We start from the raw sequence: 17,910 nt of genomic DNA, 5'->3' as shown, positions 1-17,910 counted from the left end.
GTTTGGGTAGGCCCATATTTTTCCAAGCTTGTTACCTGTGTTTTGCGTTCAGTTTTATCTTACTGTTCTGAGTCTTTTCTTGACACACTACTCAATCTGTTACTGAGCGGGCGCTGAAGACCTTGCCGTCGAGCGTCCATACAACCATCTCCATCCATCCATCCCCATCACCAATGGATGTGATAAAAGGATAGTATGGATTAGTAGTTCGACGTATTACCGTCCCATCTATTGCCCATTTTCAACCAGAGACACGGATTAGGATCACTAGTTGACCATCAGGTCACTCCGTACTACCAAACATAAAAAAAACACTGCCTGTACCTCATGCACATTCAAAGTGCAGCAGTTGTTTTATTTTGAATAGACTAACAGCGACAATGAGCCTTCGAGAAAACGTTCGTAGTCTTAAGAGTAGATGCTCAAACACACCTACCTTCGTCTGCAAACGTTTTGCGACTCACTGAATCATGCTTCTCTGAGCTTTTCGGAGCATAGTTGTTTCCGGAGTTACGACAGTAAGGAGGATGTACTTAGTTCTTCCGCTTTCATACATGGAGTAGAATAAGCGCAAATGAGAGCGTTAATTATCTGTGAAGTAGATGCTAGGCCTACTATTTGCGAGGTGTCCTAAAGAAATGTAATGCACATAACAGGGACACCGGTAAGTCTGATTCTTGATAGTAATCACCAGAACCAATGGCAAGGGGTATATAATGACAGCAGCGTTAGCATGCAGCTGATGAAGTAGTTTCGACAGTACACTTAGACGATTTGACCATATGATGTGCACTGTCGCATGAGAACTACCTAGAATAGAAGAAAGAGGGATAGAAAAAGAAGGAGAGGCGCAATTTTTCTCCCTTTGTGGATGGGGGAGGGGGGCCTTTTGGGGGAAGTAGTATAACTGAAGAAATGGGAGTCAGAGCTGACAACGGAAGGTGAAGAATGGTGTGGTGTAGTGTGTGGAAGATAACAGAGCAAACTTTTAAAGGCAAAATACCTTTGTATAAGTGGAATAATTAAAAATTCAGTACTTTCGTTTCTGTGTTTTGTATATATCCGGTAACTGATGTATACGATTAAGGAGACAGATACTTGTTAAAATTAGAAAACGAAAAAAACATGTAGACCTACAGTCGAACTCTCTGATTAGATTATTACGACCAAAATACTTCCGATACTATAGTGGTAGTCGAATTCTTATTACTTGCAACAGCTTTTTGGATGTTTAGGTAAAAGCACTGGAAGCTAAATCTGCATTGCTAGAGGTGAATAGAAAAGACTTACCTCGAATACGAGTGTTGTTTGTTACCACTCTAACCCACGATTTGTGTTGCGCTAAGAGCAACGACAATCGTTTCAAAGAACATCTATACTGCACTTTTATAGTACTAGATAATATTGGGGCTAAGACAGATTAAATATTTCCATACAACATACTACAGGTGCTGTATCAGATCACCCTGAACTATAAAGTAATACCTGTGGAATGTATATGATACATCGTGCGATAGTGATTTAGCAAGTCTACAGTTTTGGTAATTATTGTCATGCAGTCTGAGGCAGATTTGTAAACATCCAGTGTGAATAATTTTGCTAGAGGATTAATCTGGCTTTTTGAATGATTATCACTCATTCGTCTACAATGTGAGAAATGGGTTGAGTCAGCGAATCAGCTTCAGAGTTAATTAGTTTTCAAAGTGATGGCTCTGATCTTGTTGTTGTAAAATTAGACTAGTGTGTGTATATTTTCCTGAGTCCCAGAAGGACGATATTTAGGAGAAATTGTGAAAAAAGAACACAAAATAAATTATATTTGTTTGGTTATGTATTTCGTATTATTTACGTATTTACAAATGGTTCTGCGTCTGCAGTAATCCTGTCGATCAGTGGATCTTGAGGATCGGAGCCGCAGCTGCGTAGGGCAGAGGAGCGGCGATGGCGGGGGCGGCGACAGCCAGAGGGGCGGCGCGCAGAGCGGGGGCCACGGCCAAGGCGGGGGCGGCGGCGTAGGTCACGGGGGCGGCGTAGGCGACGGGGGCGGCGACGGCCGCTGGCGCCACGGCCACGCCTCCCAGGTAGCCGGCCGACACGGCGGCGAACAGCAGGGGCAGGATCACCTGTAAGCACACAGCACGCGTCTCACGTCGCTGTGTTCCAACACCGTTCTCGTGGATTCAGACACCTCTCGTATGCATGAGATTTATGATTTCATCTGTTCTCTAAATAGTGTAAAGCATAAGAGGTGATCGTTCCCCTGATGTGGACACGCCTGATTTCCTTTCCAATCCTTGTCCTGTATGGGCAAATGTTTTGTCTTGAGCGAATATGAGTGAAAATGCAAGAATCAGGCAGAAAACTTTAATGAGTTTATGTCGTATCCGCACAAAGAATCTTAATTCTGCAGTGGAGTGAGCGCTGATTCGTAACATCCTGGCAGATGCATCTCTCCGTGCGTATTCATCATGCCTGTGAAACAAATTTTGCACCTTCACATCCGGCAACCTCTTTGCGTCTCGCAGCATAGTACGCTGTAGTCAGGGACCAATAGTGAGCAATGATGTCCTCTCGAAGTTTCTACCAGCTTATATCATCCATCTGTTATTTGGATGAAATATTTATGAAGATCCATCGACTGTATCTAACACCGCTACGAAGAGTCTCAGCAACTACGTAAGGAACGATTATGCACTGCAGAGCCACGCCCGCCGACCGTCCGCCCGGCCTTGCTTCTTGCAGTGGACCCTGGACAGCCGAGTCCGGCGTTGCTCCTACTGGCCGCACACTTGTCGTCGAGAACGTCACTCTCCTAATTCATATCATAAGGCAAAGGCCATGAGAGATGTCACGTACAGGGTGTCCCAGAACTTAAGCGTATATGGTGTCCAAATGTTGGAACTTACAAGTGGACACAAACGTTCCACATACGATGGCCCTGATTAAAGGTGCCCACTTTGAATTACGAGTAGCGCACTCAAAAAAGGAATGTCATTACCTGATCTGTCTGTCCCTTGAAGTCCAACTTTATACTTACAATCATACTACACTCAATGGATATATTTTCACACCTGAAACAGTTCACTAGTGTTCAATGAGAGAACTTCTTACCACTTATTCTATTCATTTATCTCACGAACTATTTCTAGATTACGGCTAAAAAGAAAATGTGCTATGAGTGGGCTCTCCACTATAGTTCAGAATACTTCGCTGTAAAAGCTCTTAATAAAGTATTTCCATAGACATTTTATGGAACATTGGATAAGAACTGCTAGTCGGAAGTTTCCGATAGAAAAAATTACCTTCTGCGAAATAGAAAACAATTTATTTGAATAGTACTAATGATTTTGTTACATGTGTCTGTTCTTTCCAAAGTGTCCGAAGGAGAGGGATCACGCAGAATCCACAGCTGTGAGACTTTAAATGTAAATTGAAGGGGAGCACTAGTGTCAGCTGTTGACAGCAGTGATCCCCTTTGGTTTACACTTAACGACTTTGTTGTTTCGTAAGTGTTTGTGAAAGAATTGAGAATCGGCTGTCACAGAAGTAAGTATCACGCTGAAGGCATGAAGTTATGCTTCTTTGTCATTGGTGTACGAGGCATCAGTTCAAGTATAATTTAATTTAGTTTGATGAAGTAATGAAATGTAAACAATGATTGAAGATATGAAATTAATCTATATTATGAGAGTGCAAAGGGTACAGATTCCTTACATGGAACATCAAAATCAGTGTTTTCAGAAATACATGGCGCTTGCACCACTGTCAACCACACAAGTCGTTTCAAATTCTTCTTGAAAGCAAGAAAATTCCGGATAGATGAGAATTTTCTACTCATTTCGGTTCCCAATCTGTATACGAGATAGAAAACACGAGTCTGTCCCAAGTGAATTAAAAACTGCAAGCTCCTTAGCGTAACACGAAATATACTTTTCAAACGTAGTTCACCAACCTTGCAAGATCCGGCAGGATTATCTGATTTAAGATACTCATCTGCAGAGAAAATGCAGTGCGGAATTCTACTATTGTCATCACTGGCACAAACCCTAACTGCAGTTATACATCATTATTTCCTTCTCAGTATTCTCATGCCATCCATCTTCCTCAACAGACCACAGGATAGAACCATCAATAACGAACAAGGAAAGCATTGTGTGTTTCAGACTAGCAGGCTATGCTGTCTCCACACCCGTCTTGGAGTTTCATTGATTGAGCCCCGCTAGACTCAGAGTTCTTAAGTAACATAAACCAGTGTTGGAGAATACCAGGCAGAACAGGAGTGACTACACACATAATCGATTAGTGCGCACAAATATTACAGCAGCTTGCAAGTAACAGATGCGTGAAACTTAAATAATGTAAGGAACTTCCAGCATAGTGAAACAATCGCAGGTCATCAACTTCGGCTAATCAGTAAAACGAAAACCAGCCAAAGTGGCAAATTTCACTGTAGTTGGTTTTACGTTGTATTCATTAAATCATGAAAGTTGACCAAATAGTAGACAACGTTTGAGGATCGCAGTTATATACATGTAAGAGGATATTACAACAAGTTACATTCTACAGCAACAGCCTAGGCTCATCACAAGCGTAGAAAGTGACTACATCCCAGTCTCAATGCTTTTATATCAGTTGAGTGTAATGGTTTGTCACCCTTTCTCTAATATCTCTGATACGACAAGCAGATTCTACGAATCAGTTTCTCGTCAGTTCGTATTTGGGATTAATACACCAACGTCTTCAAGGATGCCCATAGGAAGATATTCTTTTCAATGACATCCGACAATCACTCTGGTCACGAGCCAGGGCCTTCATTTCCGATCTAGCGGTGAGTATATCTGTTGTACAGGTATTCACAGGCTTTTATATCGAACAGAGTTGTAGTACAGACGTTTGGAAAATGCAATCTCTAGCGGGCAACAAGTTTTTTGGCTTGTGTTGAATAGATTCTCAATAATAGTCAGTATGTGGCAAGAAAAGCAAACTCTGTTATCTTACAATTCCTGAACATGGTATCAAATGGGATATTCTAGCAGGATAACACAGGTACACTTTCATACCACCCTCCACGCATCAATCTTCACAAAATGATACAGCATGAATTTCAGACATGACGACAAATTCTTTAAGATGACATTCTGAGGATATTTGCTTTCGTAGCACAGCGAAAAATCGTGTATTGTGTACGTTGGGATTCGTATATTCACGATGGACATCCGTTCCGAATTGCATGAAAGTGTAATCGTTTAATACTTGTTATTCGATGAACATCTCCAAAAGTTTGATAAATATCGGACTGGCATTTCATGGTGTAACATTTTCTATTCACCTCAGTGCAACTTGGACGCCATTTTATGTAACAGTTGCTTCGAAACATAATCTGGCTGCCATGGGGAAAGTGGTTTCTTCATCTGACAATTAAGTATTCTAGATGTCAGAATACATTCACGAATTCGGTTCAGTATAAAGGCGAGTGATGCAGGTTGTCCTGTATGGTACCTTGTCAGACTAAAAACTATCTCCTTCGGTTCGAACAGTATGGTTATTCGCTTATAAGTAGGGCATTAAAATCATTTCTTCTCCAGTACATTGCAGACTAGAGTCTTCTGGCGCTGGGTAACAACCTGTTTTCTCTCTTAGTTCTTCCCCGCTCACCAGGCTGCAGTTGGCGAATCTGTAAGATAAGCGGCGTGGGTGTGACTTAGGGTTGGTTGACCCTGTCTCACAACCGGCGGAGTCGTCGACTGCACAGGGGATCAGAGTATAAATGATCCTATCAGAGCACAAAAAAGTACCAGTTGCTTCACTCTACCTTCCTCAGCACCTTCAAAAATTTTACCAACAATAATGGTATGTGAACATACTCGCCCTACTTTATTCTGAGCGAGAAGAAAACAGTGGCGGTGGGAAAGAGACAGAACAATAATAAATACCAGCAGATAGTTAACAATGGTTGCAATAAAGAAAGAGCGAAGAAGACAATGGCAGTGTGAGAGAAAAAGAGGGACACAATGGCTGTGGAACATGGTTAACAGTGACAGAACTGTGCTAGGAAACGAGTGAAGCAGACAGTTGCAGTGGGAGAGGAAGGTGGTGGAAATGGGTGAGAGCCAGTGGCAATGAAAGAGAGAGTCCACGACAGCGAGGAAGAGAGATATGGTGGCAGTGAGAAGAGACAGCAGCAGTGGAAGAAATGAATGAGATGGTAGCAGTAAGAGAGAGAGCTAGAAGGCGAAAGTGACAGTGAATGGAGACAGTGATAGTATGACGGACTGACGGAAACTGTGCTTGTGAAACAGGAGCCATGACTCAAAGACACAAAGAGATAATAACAATGAGAATTGCTGAATGGGTGAGAATGGGCAAGTGTGAGTGGATTGACATGACCAACCTACAGTGATGGATTAGAGGATGCGAGCGAGTTACAGTTAGAGGTGCTTTTTGCTGAGAGATGAATTACATTTTAAAAAGATGACGAATACGTTCGCATGCTCGAATTTTTTAGGCTATTTTTAAACGTGCTGAAGAAGGTAGAATGAGACAGCTCGTACCCCACCATACAGTCAGAGTCTCAGAAGCACATTCGCCTTTTTTGTACTCCGATAGGAGAATATTTTCACAGACTCATTACTTTTCTGTGTTAAGATATTCGATTTTTTCCGTAAATGCAGAAGTGCTGTTCTGTTTTTGATAACGTTGTTATGACCCATCAGCTGTCTGCTGATTTGTTTCCGTCTTACAGAGAACTTCGTGGTACAGTACCTAAGTACTTGCTTCGGCTATCAATCGTAAATTAGCCACAGAGTTAGTAATCTCGTCGGACCAACAGCTCATTGCGGCGGTAACTCCAACATTGTCAATGAATGTAGTTACGACATATGTTGACTTGCTAGGAAAGATATATGTTGTTAACGTAGCTGGTGAGGGATAGAAAGAGGAAGGGGAGTTTACACAAACTATTGTCTTGGTTTGCCTAGACCCTGATTCTCTCTGCTGAACCAGATCTTTTAAAACTTTTACCTGACCAGGTATTTAATGATTTTCCTGCTGTTGCTTGAAATTTAACTCTGACAGTATTTGTACATGTTGCATCAAATTGGGAACAATCCCGCGTGTAGCAGCAGAATGTGTGTCTGCCATTGTACAAAATTTACTACTGTCTTTTACAACTAAAAATAAAAATAGAAGAACTTTTACTACAATACATAAACGATAACTACACGCTGTTATTTCTGCCGTATCGTCCCTCACAGAGTCTCAGAACAATTCTGTACCACATGCCTAAATAGCCTACAAGTTGTACATGTGAAATTGCTCCCTCTTTTTCTATATACGTTACTTTACTACACTACTGTTGCGGAGCAGAATAAATTTAATTCTTCAGGCTTTACCGACGAGACGTTGTCATGTTGAACAATTCTGATACCAATGTTGCGACGCGCATGCGGGAGTGGAGTTGTGATTAGGAGTGCAAGTGGTTCTGTCCATGCTCGGATGCGTCAGTGATACAGCGGTACTTGTAACAACAATTGTCTATTGTGCCGAATGTACAAAGGTATAGGCACATCTAGGGCTGCAGCCTTCAGTAGGGCCCAAGCGCACGTGCAGCAAGCACTGCTGACGCCTCGTCAGCGAATCATGACGTCGCTGCAGCAGGTCAGTACCACGGCCGCGTGCAGTGCAGATGGTGGCGATTTGAGAAATTTGAGAAAGGCGCTTCCCGCCAAGGCATTCTGCGATGAGCCAGTGCAGCTACCACCTTAGCGCTGTCGAAGATAGATGGATACTGCTGAATGAGGCCTAGGATGACAGTTGTTGTGAATACAGTGCCTTCGTCGTGCTGGTAACACCATTGTGCTGGAGTTGTTTGAGACTTTTGAATTGGGAAACCTGATTTTTATGAGTGCCTTGCACGTCGACATCTTCAGGCTCACTGGCAGGAAGTTTTAGAGCCACATGTCCATTGCACTGATGAAGACCAAAACAGGAACTTTTCTGAAGCTAACTGAGAAATTAAGACTTTCTCAGTACTTTCAAGGTGGTTGCGTCGATTTCCTTCTGCTACCAGCAGATAACGGGAATGCTACCATCGTCCTACAGAAGATAGATTGTAACAGTAAGATGAGATAACTTTTGAATAACCGGGCATGCAAGCCAGTAGAAACGAATTCCGCAGACAAGGTGGATAAGAACGCAAGGGCTCTTCTAAGGAAAACCGGACTTCCAGAAAAGATATGTAAGCAGCTGAGGGCAAAAGCACCAGTACCAACCAGACTTTGTGGACTGGCGATGGTGCACAAGGAAGGGGTTCCTGTACGTCCAGTAGTCAGCAAGATTTTCGCAACCACCTACCTTACTGCTCAACACTTTAAGAAGATACTCTCCCCATATGTGGGGAAGTGCGCTCTTTACATTGGATTTCTTAGAATGCATCAGGCATCTACAGATCACAAACTCTGACATCATGGTCAACTTCGACGTCGGCTCCCTGTTCACCCACATACCACTGAATGATTCACTTGGTTGGTCGCAGGTTCGAATCCTGCCTCGGGCATGGACGTGTTTGATGTTCTTAGGTTAGTTAGGTTTAAGTAGTTCTACGTTCTAGGTGACTGATGACCTCAAAAGTTAAGTCCCATAGTTCTCAAAGCCAAACAAGTTGGACGGCGCTCTCCTGGGCTTTTGGGTTGTTGTATGAATGGATCAGGTTGCTTAGATGATTAAAGCATGAATATAAATACATTTATTTCAGTACTGTTTTCACAAACAAAACCAAAACTGCAAATCTAAGGGCCAATTTGACTTGGTATGTACACTACTCATTTATTAAGGGGAAGATCGTTCATCGCGTAGTGCTGTCGGCGGCAGGCGCCTCGTCTCCTCGGAGTTGTGTGGTGCGAGTCGGCTGCCCTCACCAGCAATCGCGGCTTTGCGGTGAGGCCCAGATACGAACCCGCGTTGACTGCCCGTTGACGGTTGCGTGGCCGAAGCTGTGATATCACGGTGTCGGAAGGCAGATGTTGGCGACAGATGGAAGAGACCTCATGTACGCCCATTCCCGCTCCAAATCACTGACTAACTCTTATCTCCTCATCCATTTCCCAGCTCAAGTCTTCCTGGAAAAATTCTCCTCTTAGGGCATTGTCATTGGCGGACTCAATTTCGAATGCCGTCCAATGGCAGTTTCAGGACCACGTAACTTATCCCGTTGCAGGTAAGAAAAACTTTATCTTGCCTTGGCTGGTGTGTGGCCCGGGTACTGGCACCTTTATCAAGATTTCATGTTCTTACGATGTTTTTCTGCATTTCCAAGCTGTTGTGAGAGCACCTACAGAACAATTCAAAATGTCCAAATGTGTGTGAAATCTTATGGGACTTAACTGCTAAGATCATTAGTCCCTAAGCTTACACACTACTTAACCTAAATTATCCTAAGGACCAACACACACACCCATGCCCGAGGGAGAACTCGAACCACCGCCGGGATTAGCCGCACAGCCTAGGCCTGCAGCGCCTGAGACCGCTCGGCTAATCCCGCGCGGCTACAGAACAATTCTTTGTAAGTGCTACCTCTACTTGAGGCCTGGACAGACTCATATTTGGGCTTCGCTTCAGAGTCTGCTGGCATCCGTGATTTATAAGGAACGTCCTTATGTTGAGAAAAACATATTAAGGAGGCTGAATACTTTCACTCGCCTCCCAGTGCGAAATCTTCACGCTTTGTGTACTCCCCTCCCACTGCACATGCAATGCTGGAATTGTCGGCACATTTCTTCTTTCTAAGCTAGATGAAATGACTTCTGCCAGGCCAGAAGAACTCACATGTTTTCGCATGTACATTCTTGATCTTCCGTCCTAATGGCTGCAGGGGTCCATCAGTTCTTGGTGCCCTTCTCATTTTCAGCCAGGCTCTTCGCAACCTGTTCCTTCTTAAGCGAGCCGAGAGTGTCAGCCTAGCTCACCACAGTGTGCTTGCAGAATGGCTGCAGTGCCCTCTTCTCGGGCGCTCGCACAGGGGATCCGGCTCCCTCCTCCCCCTCGGCCACTGTGCTGCGAGGCAGAGATATCACAATGTAGTTCCTATATGGGGTCATTCTGAGAGCAAATGGAAAGGGTAACAATGGGCAGCTATTTCTCATCGGCAGTGGCCAACTTCTTTATGGAGAGATTTGAAAAGGAGGCACTTACAGCGGCCCCTGATCAACCGATATGCTTTTTACGTACATGGTTGACACGTTTTTTCTACGGTACCACGAGAGGGAAAAGCTCGTTGTTTTCTTGGACCACCTAAGATCACGTCACCCTAACAGTAAATTCACCGTAGAACTGCAGAACGATGTACTACTCCCATTCCTAGATGTACTAGTCAGGAGGAAGGCAGATGGTACCTACAACCTGTGGTCTATAAAAATGAATACTCTTCTAGAGGTGTTCAAAAGGAACTCCGTCCTGTTTCGCCGTCAGACGTTCCTGAAGAGGTACAAGAAGAAACGAAAGAGGTTGCATGTTTGCCTTATGTCTGGCCAATATCTGCCAAAATCAGCAGAATTTTCCTCAAACATTACGTCAAGAGCTTCTTCCAGCCACCCACCAAGATTAATTCTCTGCTAGTGAATGTGAAAAACGAGCTGGGTTCGGCAGAAACTGGGTGTTTACCACATATCATATGAATTTGGTATGACAATCATCTGCCAGACGACTAAGACCGTTGATATCAACTGCAAGGAACACCAAATGCACAGCAGCCTGAGACAGGCAACCAAGTCAGCGATTTTGAGCGTTGTTCAGAGCTCAGTCATTTAATGAACTATAATGATGCCAAGACTCTAATTCAAACATATAGATACCGGGACAGCGTTATCAAAGAATCGTCTGAGATGAAGCTGACAAAGAGCCATAACACCAATTTCCAACTGAGCTCTCCGTGGAACCCAGCACTCGATCTTCTGAAGACGTAACAGAGGCAACATCAAGAATCCAGTGACACAGTTATGAAGATGGATTTAGAGAAAACTGCACAGTACATATAACAACGGACGCACGTGAATTGGTACCTCACACACATCAGACTTAATACCTGATGACGTCCTACTGAGTCTCGGGCGGCAATGTGAAAACCAGCGGCTTGAAAATAACTCTGCAGCCTTTCTTGGCGGGCATGTACATCGGACAAGACGCCTGACACGGCACACCACACTAACAGAACGGCATAATCACAGGAATGTTTAAATGACGACAATCGGAAGATAAAATGTCTAGCACAACTTGTGCATCATTCAAAACTTCATGCAGAAAGATTACAACGAATAATAACCACAAAGTACGTGCACAGCGTTCGGACTGCCGCGACTGGAAGAAATCACTACAGTCGCTACTATTGGTGGGCGCATAGCACGGACAGAACTCCTGAAGCGGCGCGTACCGTAGACGGATCGGCTGGCACAACATGGGCATAAATACCGGACTCATTTCGGCCTGGAATCAGTATCAGACACGGGCAGCACCTGAACAAGGCTCCGAGTTATGCAGTTGAATTATCGTGCAAAAACGGGGCGAATAACGGCAGAAATCCGACTGTTCAACATTTCAACGCCTCGCCCGGAAAACCTGAAGAAGTAAATTTATTCCGCATCGCAACAGTAGTATAGTAAGATAGTGTAAGCCTGCCCGGTTAGCTTTTCGATCCAACGCACTGCTTTCCGGGTGGGAAGGCATGCCGATCCCTGGAACGAATCAGGGCGGCAGATTAGTGTCGAGGTCCGGTGTGCGGGCCAGTCAGTGGATGGTTTTAAGGCGGTTTTCCATCTGCCTCGGCGAACGCGAGCTGGTTCCCCTTATTCCCCGTGAGTTACACTATGTCGGACATTGCTGCGCTAATACTTTCTCCACGTAAGCGTACAGCATAATTACTCTACCACGCAAACATTGGGGTTACACTGTGTGGTGTGAGACGTTCCAGGGGTTGGGGGGTGGGGGTCCACTGGGGGCCGAACGGCACAATAACCCTGAGTTCGGAATGGGGTGGCGGTGGGGCGAGGGGACTGCAGTAGCCTGTTCTGGGGTTGTGTACCACTGTGGGCTACGTCAGGGACGAAGCCTTTCCGTCGTTTCTAGGTCCCTAGTTCAATACAATACAATACAGTACAACGCAAGGCTAACTATGTTTTATGGATTGATTAGCTTACACGAATGAACTTCAGGCAAGGAGTCAGTCGGGGCGCGTGTTATTCGTGGATGCTTGCTTGTTTCCATTATATTATGACTGGTTTGATTAATTTTAAGGAGTTGTATTTTTGTATGTTAAATTTTGAGCCCACAGAGCGGCGAGTGTGAGCTAGGAAGTGTTTGTAACTGTGTGGCTTGACACAATACGCTAAATTCTTGACAGTTATTCGTTGTAAAGCTCTCTGTTAAAAATTCTGGGTGGCTTATGGCCGTTTCACAATTTTCCTGTGAGTCTTGACCACCCTAAGTGCAATCTGAATTAATCTGGTGTCACTAGTCGTGCCCATTACCTGTATTCTCGAGACTTGTTGTCAGTAACGGGAGGGAGTAAGTGTGTTTGTTGTACGAGGAGTTCCTTACTACTTTAACTAAGTGTGGAAAAATGTTCTCTGTTCTAAATGTTTCAGCTGTAATGTTAGTTATTTAAGTTTTTGGTGAATCTCAACCGTTGAAAAGTTTTTGACAAACGTATAACTAAACGAAGTTGAACAGACAAAGAGACAAACGTAGCAGAACTGTTGTTGGAGCTTTATCTACATTCCATTTGAATAAATGTCTAGATTAGTCAAACAGGTTATATGCTAGTTGCTGAAGCGTGACTAAAGCTATGATCATTCGTGTTTGGCTTGCTCCATTGCTTTGATTGTGCTAAAGAAGTTTGGCAATTTTTGAAAGAAAGTTCACATGGGGAGCAAGTAGAATATACATACGTTTTTAGAATGTGCTAATGGTTTCATTTTAATAAAAGCGTTTAGTGATGGCATAATTTTGGTGTATTCCCTCTCAACACACCACTATCCATATGCATTAGTGTTCTATCCTTGCTACATGTATGTAGTGCTCAGAGTAGGTGCTCAAACAGACATCCCTTCATCTACAAATATTCAGTGACTCATTGGATCACGACCTCTGAGAAAGAAGGAAAGGAGTGGAACGTTTTTTTCATTACGGTTGTGGAGGGCGGAAGGGGAGGTATATGACTGAAGAAATGAGAATGAATGCTGACAATGCACCGGGAAGTACGGAGGCATGTTGTGCGTCGAAGAAGTGGAGTAAACGTTTAAAGGCAAAATACTTCTGTAAAAGCGGAATAATAAAAAAACACTGTACTTTCATTTCTGTATTGGTGTTTAATAATGCACGTGTTTTGTATGAGATTAGCTGTAACTGTCGTGTAGTGATGAATGTAATAAAATTTAACGTCTACATCCGTCCTTTCGATGTTATTTATTATATGACTACCAATTTTGGTGATTCAGTACCCTCTCTTCAGGCCTCAACTGCCGCCTAGGGGTTCAACTCTAGTCGTGGCTAACAGCCATAATTTCATCAGCTCACAGATGTTGGCTACTAATGGAATCGTGTATAAGACTGGAGTTAACATTTTCAGAGTGAATAAAGGACGGAAGATTGTGTTCTGAATCAAGAAACTGGTCACCATATAATAAATAACATCGAAAGAACGACGATAGGTGTTCAGTTTAGTATATAAGTGAACGACCGTAGTACTTCAGAACTTGAGACCTTCAGCTAGAAGGATAGATATACAAAAAATATAATGATGAAGGACCCAGATACAGCTTAAAATTTGAAAAATGAAACAAAAATACAGCTACATCTGGAATCGAACTCTCTAATTGGATTATTACAACGCAATAGACGTCATAAAACTCAGTGATAGTTGAATTCATATTACCTGCATCTGCCTTCGGAATTTAGAGTAAATCACGTGAGAGGTGCATGGCCAGAGGGGATTAGAAATGCTCCTCTCACGTATACGAGTGCAGTGTCTTACCACTCCGCACCTCGCTTGGTATTAGGATATGAGCACAGTTGATCATTTAAGAGTATCTAATCAGCACTTTCCAAGTACTAGATGATACAGACGACTAACATAGATTAAACCTTTCCATACGGCAAAACGCTTGCGCTGTACCAGATTTCCCTGAACTATGAAGCAATTCCTGTGAAATGTATATGATATAGCATGCGAAAGTGGTATTGCAAGCCCTGTAGTTTAGGTAGTCACAGTTATATATTCTGAGGCAGGTGAGAGATGAGTTGACTTAGCGATTCAGCCTCAGAGTTGATTATCTTTGAAAGTGATAGCTCACGTGATCTTGTTGTAAAATTAGACTACAACGAATATATTTTCCCTGAATCCCAGAAGGACGATATTTGGGAGAAATTGTGAAAAAAGAACACAAAATAAATTAGATTTGTTTGGTTATATATTTCGTATTATTTACGTATTTACAAATGGTTCTACGTCTGCAGTAATCCTGTCGATCAGTGGATCTTGAGGATAGGAACCGCAGCTGCGTAGGGCAGAGGAGCGGCGATGGCGGGGCCGGCGACAGCCAGAGGGGCGGCTCGCAGAGCAGGGGCCACGGCCAAGGCTGGGGCGGCGATGGCGGGGGCGGCGTAGGCCACGGGGGCGGCGATGGCGGGAGCGGCGACGGCCGCTGGCGCCACGGCCACGCCTCCCAGGTAGCCGGCCGACACGGCGGCGAACAGCAGGGGCAGGATCACCTGTAAGCACACAGCACGCGTCTCACATCGCTGTGTTCCAACATCGCTCCAAAGCATTCAGATAGCTCACTCATGCGTGAGGTTTACGTTTTCTTCCTTCCCTAAATTGCTAAGTCTAAAGTCACGATGGCTCCTATGCTGTTGACTCTTCCAGTTTCGTTTCGCATCCTTGTCCTACGCGGGTAAACTGTTTTGTCTTTACTGATGTCAACCTCAGCGTAACGTTAAATATAATTCTTACATCTCGTATGAGCGGCAGGCTTCATTGTTTCGAAACATTTGTAACAATGTTTTATTTTTCGCTCTGGTAGGCAGTGACATGTAAGCACAGAAACATAATGACAGAGACAAAATTTTCAGAGAAATATTCAAAATCTAGTGAATTTGTACATTTAAGGTAACATCAAGTTACACACGCGGTTTCTGTTTAACTCCCCATGTTCTCTGCAACGAACTGTTGCAAATTGAAACTCGAGTTTCGTGAACGTTTGCTTCAAAACTAGTCTTTATGCAGTGCAGTGTTCAATAAGTGTAACGCTTGGAGGTTAGAATTTTCCTAGTGGAAGAAAATGTATGCTAAGTCGAGGTTTTTCTGGTGTGTGACCATGTCACCGTAAAATTTTGTCAACCAACGTTTCCGCCTTTGTTGTAACACTTGCCGAAACATTAAGTTATAAAATCCCTTGGCGACTCAGTCACACATTCGGAACACAGTGACCACAACCACGATCGCTGAAGCCCAGTTTCGCACAAAAATGTGTTCCTGGATGAGGAGAAAAGCAATCGCCGTTGAAAAAGGGTTAGTTCGTTCTCATTTGTGAATTTGGCGCCCTTGAAATGGCCTTTCTGATATAAATAATATAAAAGTAGCGTAACTTAAACAACATATTTTACAATCAGGGGACAACATAAATAACTAACAATTCTCTGCTTGGTAATAATAGTTGTCAGTGTTATGTTGATTAGTATTGTTGGCGATAAAGTATACGGCTATCAAAATCTCTAAGTGCAGCATGGAAGTGAAGTAAAGCGAATGAAGAAGCCAGCTGGAGACGACTCTCCTCGGCGACTCACCAGCTTGTACATGTTGCGTGTGTTGTGTCGGCGGTGCAGACTGTGCTGACCAGAGGAGGGTCCGGGTTTATATACCTGCAGAGCCACGCCCGCCGACCGTCCGCGCGGCCTTGCTTCTTGCAGTGGACCCTGGACAGCCGAGTCCGGCTGCTCTCCCATTGTCCGGACAGCTGCCGGAGACAGCATCACATTTGTTAATCGCATTAAAAGGCAATGTCGAATAGGGATTTCACGTATGGGATCTCCCAGGTCTTAAGCAAATGTGGTGTCTGTACGTAAATAATTTTAAACTACTTGACATAAATGTTTCACATACGAGGTATTGATGCAAGGTGCCCACAACACAACATGAATAGTGACGCCGAAGAAGTGTCATGGCCGGTCTTTGTGGCCGAGCGGTTCTAGGCGCTACAGTCTGGAACCGCGCAACCGCTATGGTCGCAGGTTCGAATCCTGCCTCGGGCATTGATGTGTGTGATGTCCTTAGGTTAGTTAGGTTTCAGTAGTTCTAAGTCTAGGGGACTGATGACCTCAGATGTTAAGTCCCATAGTGCTCAGAGCAACTTGAACCATTTCTTTGAAATAACTTGCTACCAATATAAATGTAGCATAAAATCATGCAGGAGGCAGGCAACCATTGTTACAGTAATCTGTAGTTCCGCATACAAGCTGACTCGTTCGCAATGGTGAAAGTCAAATATCGGGCAAGGAATAACTTTATTGCTCATATGGTGCGTTTCGGGCTACTAATCTGTGAATGTTTGTTTACGTACAACTGGAAACGCATACATACGTGCAGCAATATTCCATGGACGCCTGATGATGGCTAATTCCGAAAAGCTTCGTATGAGCAATAACGCCATTCCTTGACAGATGACTGACTGTTACTATTGAGACCCAGAAAGCCCTTATGCAGAACTACCGATTTATTTACTACTTTTTAATGAGCGAACTTCTCACCACTGCGTCTGCATTATTTATTCTTACTTCTCAATTTCTTTCCCCATCAGTAGGTAGCTTTGAATTGTGATGGGTGAAACCCAATGTCTCAATGAGTGCTCATTTATTATTGCGTTTTCTTGTCTCTTTGCTGTGAAACGGTCACGTAATCCACGATTTATCATATCCTGAAAAACTTTTTGCTTTGACGAATGATGTTTTTAGTCTGTTTTCGAAGTTTAGTAACACAATGTTTCTCTTTATCTGTTGTAATTTTCAGGTGCGTTATCATATCAACTGCTAAGCCAGGACGAAACAGACCAGGATGACCAACATTTCCATATTTTCCCTTGGTTATTTTGAACATATCTTATACGTATCAGCCCGATATCCTACTGGGAACTTCGTTAGTTTCCTTGGAGGTGATGGCCGATAAGATGAGCCGTTGCTCCCCTGGAATTCCGCCACTGGTGACATTGCTTCATCTCTCAGCCACGACACTATCACTTCCTTCATCTGGTGCCTCCTCATCTAATGCTTCTTCATCTAATGAAAGTGTAGTAAACTCTGCTATTACAGCGTCACCTTCTGTCAACTGTTTGGCCGAGTGGTTCTAGGCGCTTCAGTCCGGATACCGCATTGCTTCTACGGTCGAAGGTTCGAATCCTGCTTCGGGCATGGATGTGTGCGATGTCCTTCCGTTAGTTACGTTTAAATAGTTCTAAGTCTACGGGACTAATGACCTTAGATGTTAAGTCCTATAGCGCTTAGAGCCGTTTGAATTTTTTCTGTCAACTGTTGCTTTCGTTGTTCACAAATAATACGCACTGTTGGTACATCTTCTGCAACAACAAAGCATTGCGCCTTCAAGTTCGAGCATGGAACACTTACTAACTTTGTAAACATACTTCCAGACCTCAAAGATAATGTGATCTACTCTAATAACAAACACAGTCCGGACGTATTGTAACACGGCGTTGCGTGCAGAGCGATACATAAATGGAGGGCGTTAGTAGAGAATTGAAATCGATTACTGCCGCACCTGCTCCTCCTTCCCGTCAATACCGGTGTAGCATAGCAGCTAAAACCTTACAATAATTTTTCCTTTCTGGTCAGTAACAAGACCTTTCCTTGTGAGCT

General features: G+C 43.7%; 1 protein-coding gene across 3 annotated transcripts in view; it reads right to left on the bottom strand.

The window, feature by feature from the left end:
* LOC126475193 (cuticle protein 38-like) overlaps window positions 1–15,913 on the bottom strand; it is a 54,356-nt gene extending 38,443 nt beyond the window's left edge. The window contains exons 1-3 of one of the 3 annotated variants that reach the window (XM_050102842.1): window positions 15,832–15,858; window positions 14,654–14,757; window positions 1,814–2,016 (exon numbers count right to left, since the gene is read on the bottom strand). In XM_050102842.1, coding sequence (XP_049958799.1) covers window positions 1,890–2,016; window positions 14,654–14,757; window positions 15,832–15,843 — 243 coding nt within the window. In that variant the 5' untranslated portion in view covers window positions 15,844–15,858 and the 3' untranslated portion in view covers window positions 1,814–1,889. Of the gene's footprint in view, window positions 1–1,813; window positions 2,017–14,438; window positions 14,758–15,831 lie in introns of those variants that run through there. The other 2 variants (XM_050102839.1, XM_050102841.1) reach the window with 2 other exon arrangements.
* Between the last annotated feature and the right edge of the window lie 1,997 nt (window positions 15,914–17,910).

This window comes from Schistocerca serialis, chromosome 4 (genome assembly GCF_023864345.2).
Source record: "Schistocerca serialis cubense isolate TAMUIC-IGC-003099 chromosome 4, iqSchSeri2.2, whole genome shotgun sequence".
Taxonomy (NCBI): domain Eukaryota; kingdom Metazoa; phylum Arthropoda; class Insecta; order Orthoptera; family Acrididae; genus Schistocerca; species Schistocerca serialis.
This window is presented reverse-complemented; position numbering and strand designations above follow the sequence as displayed.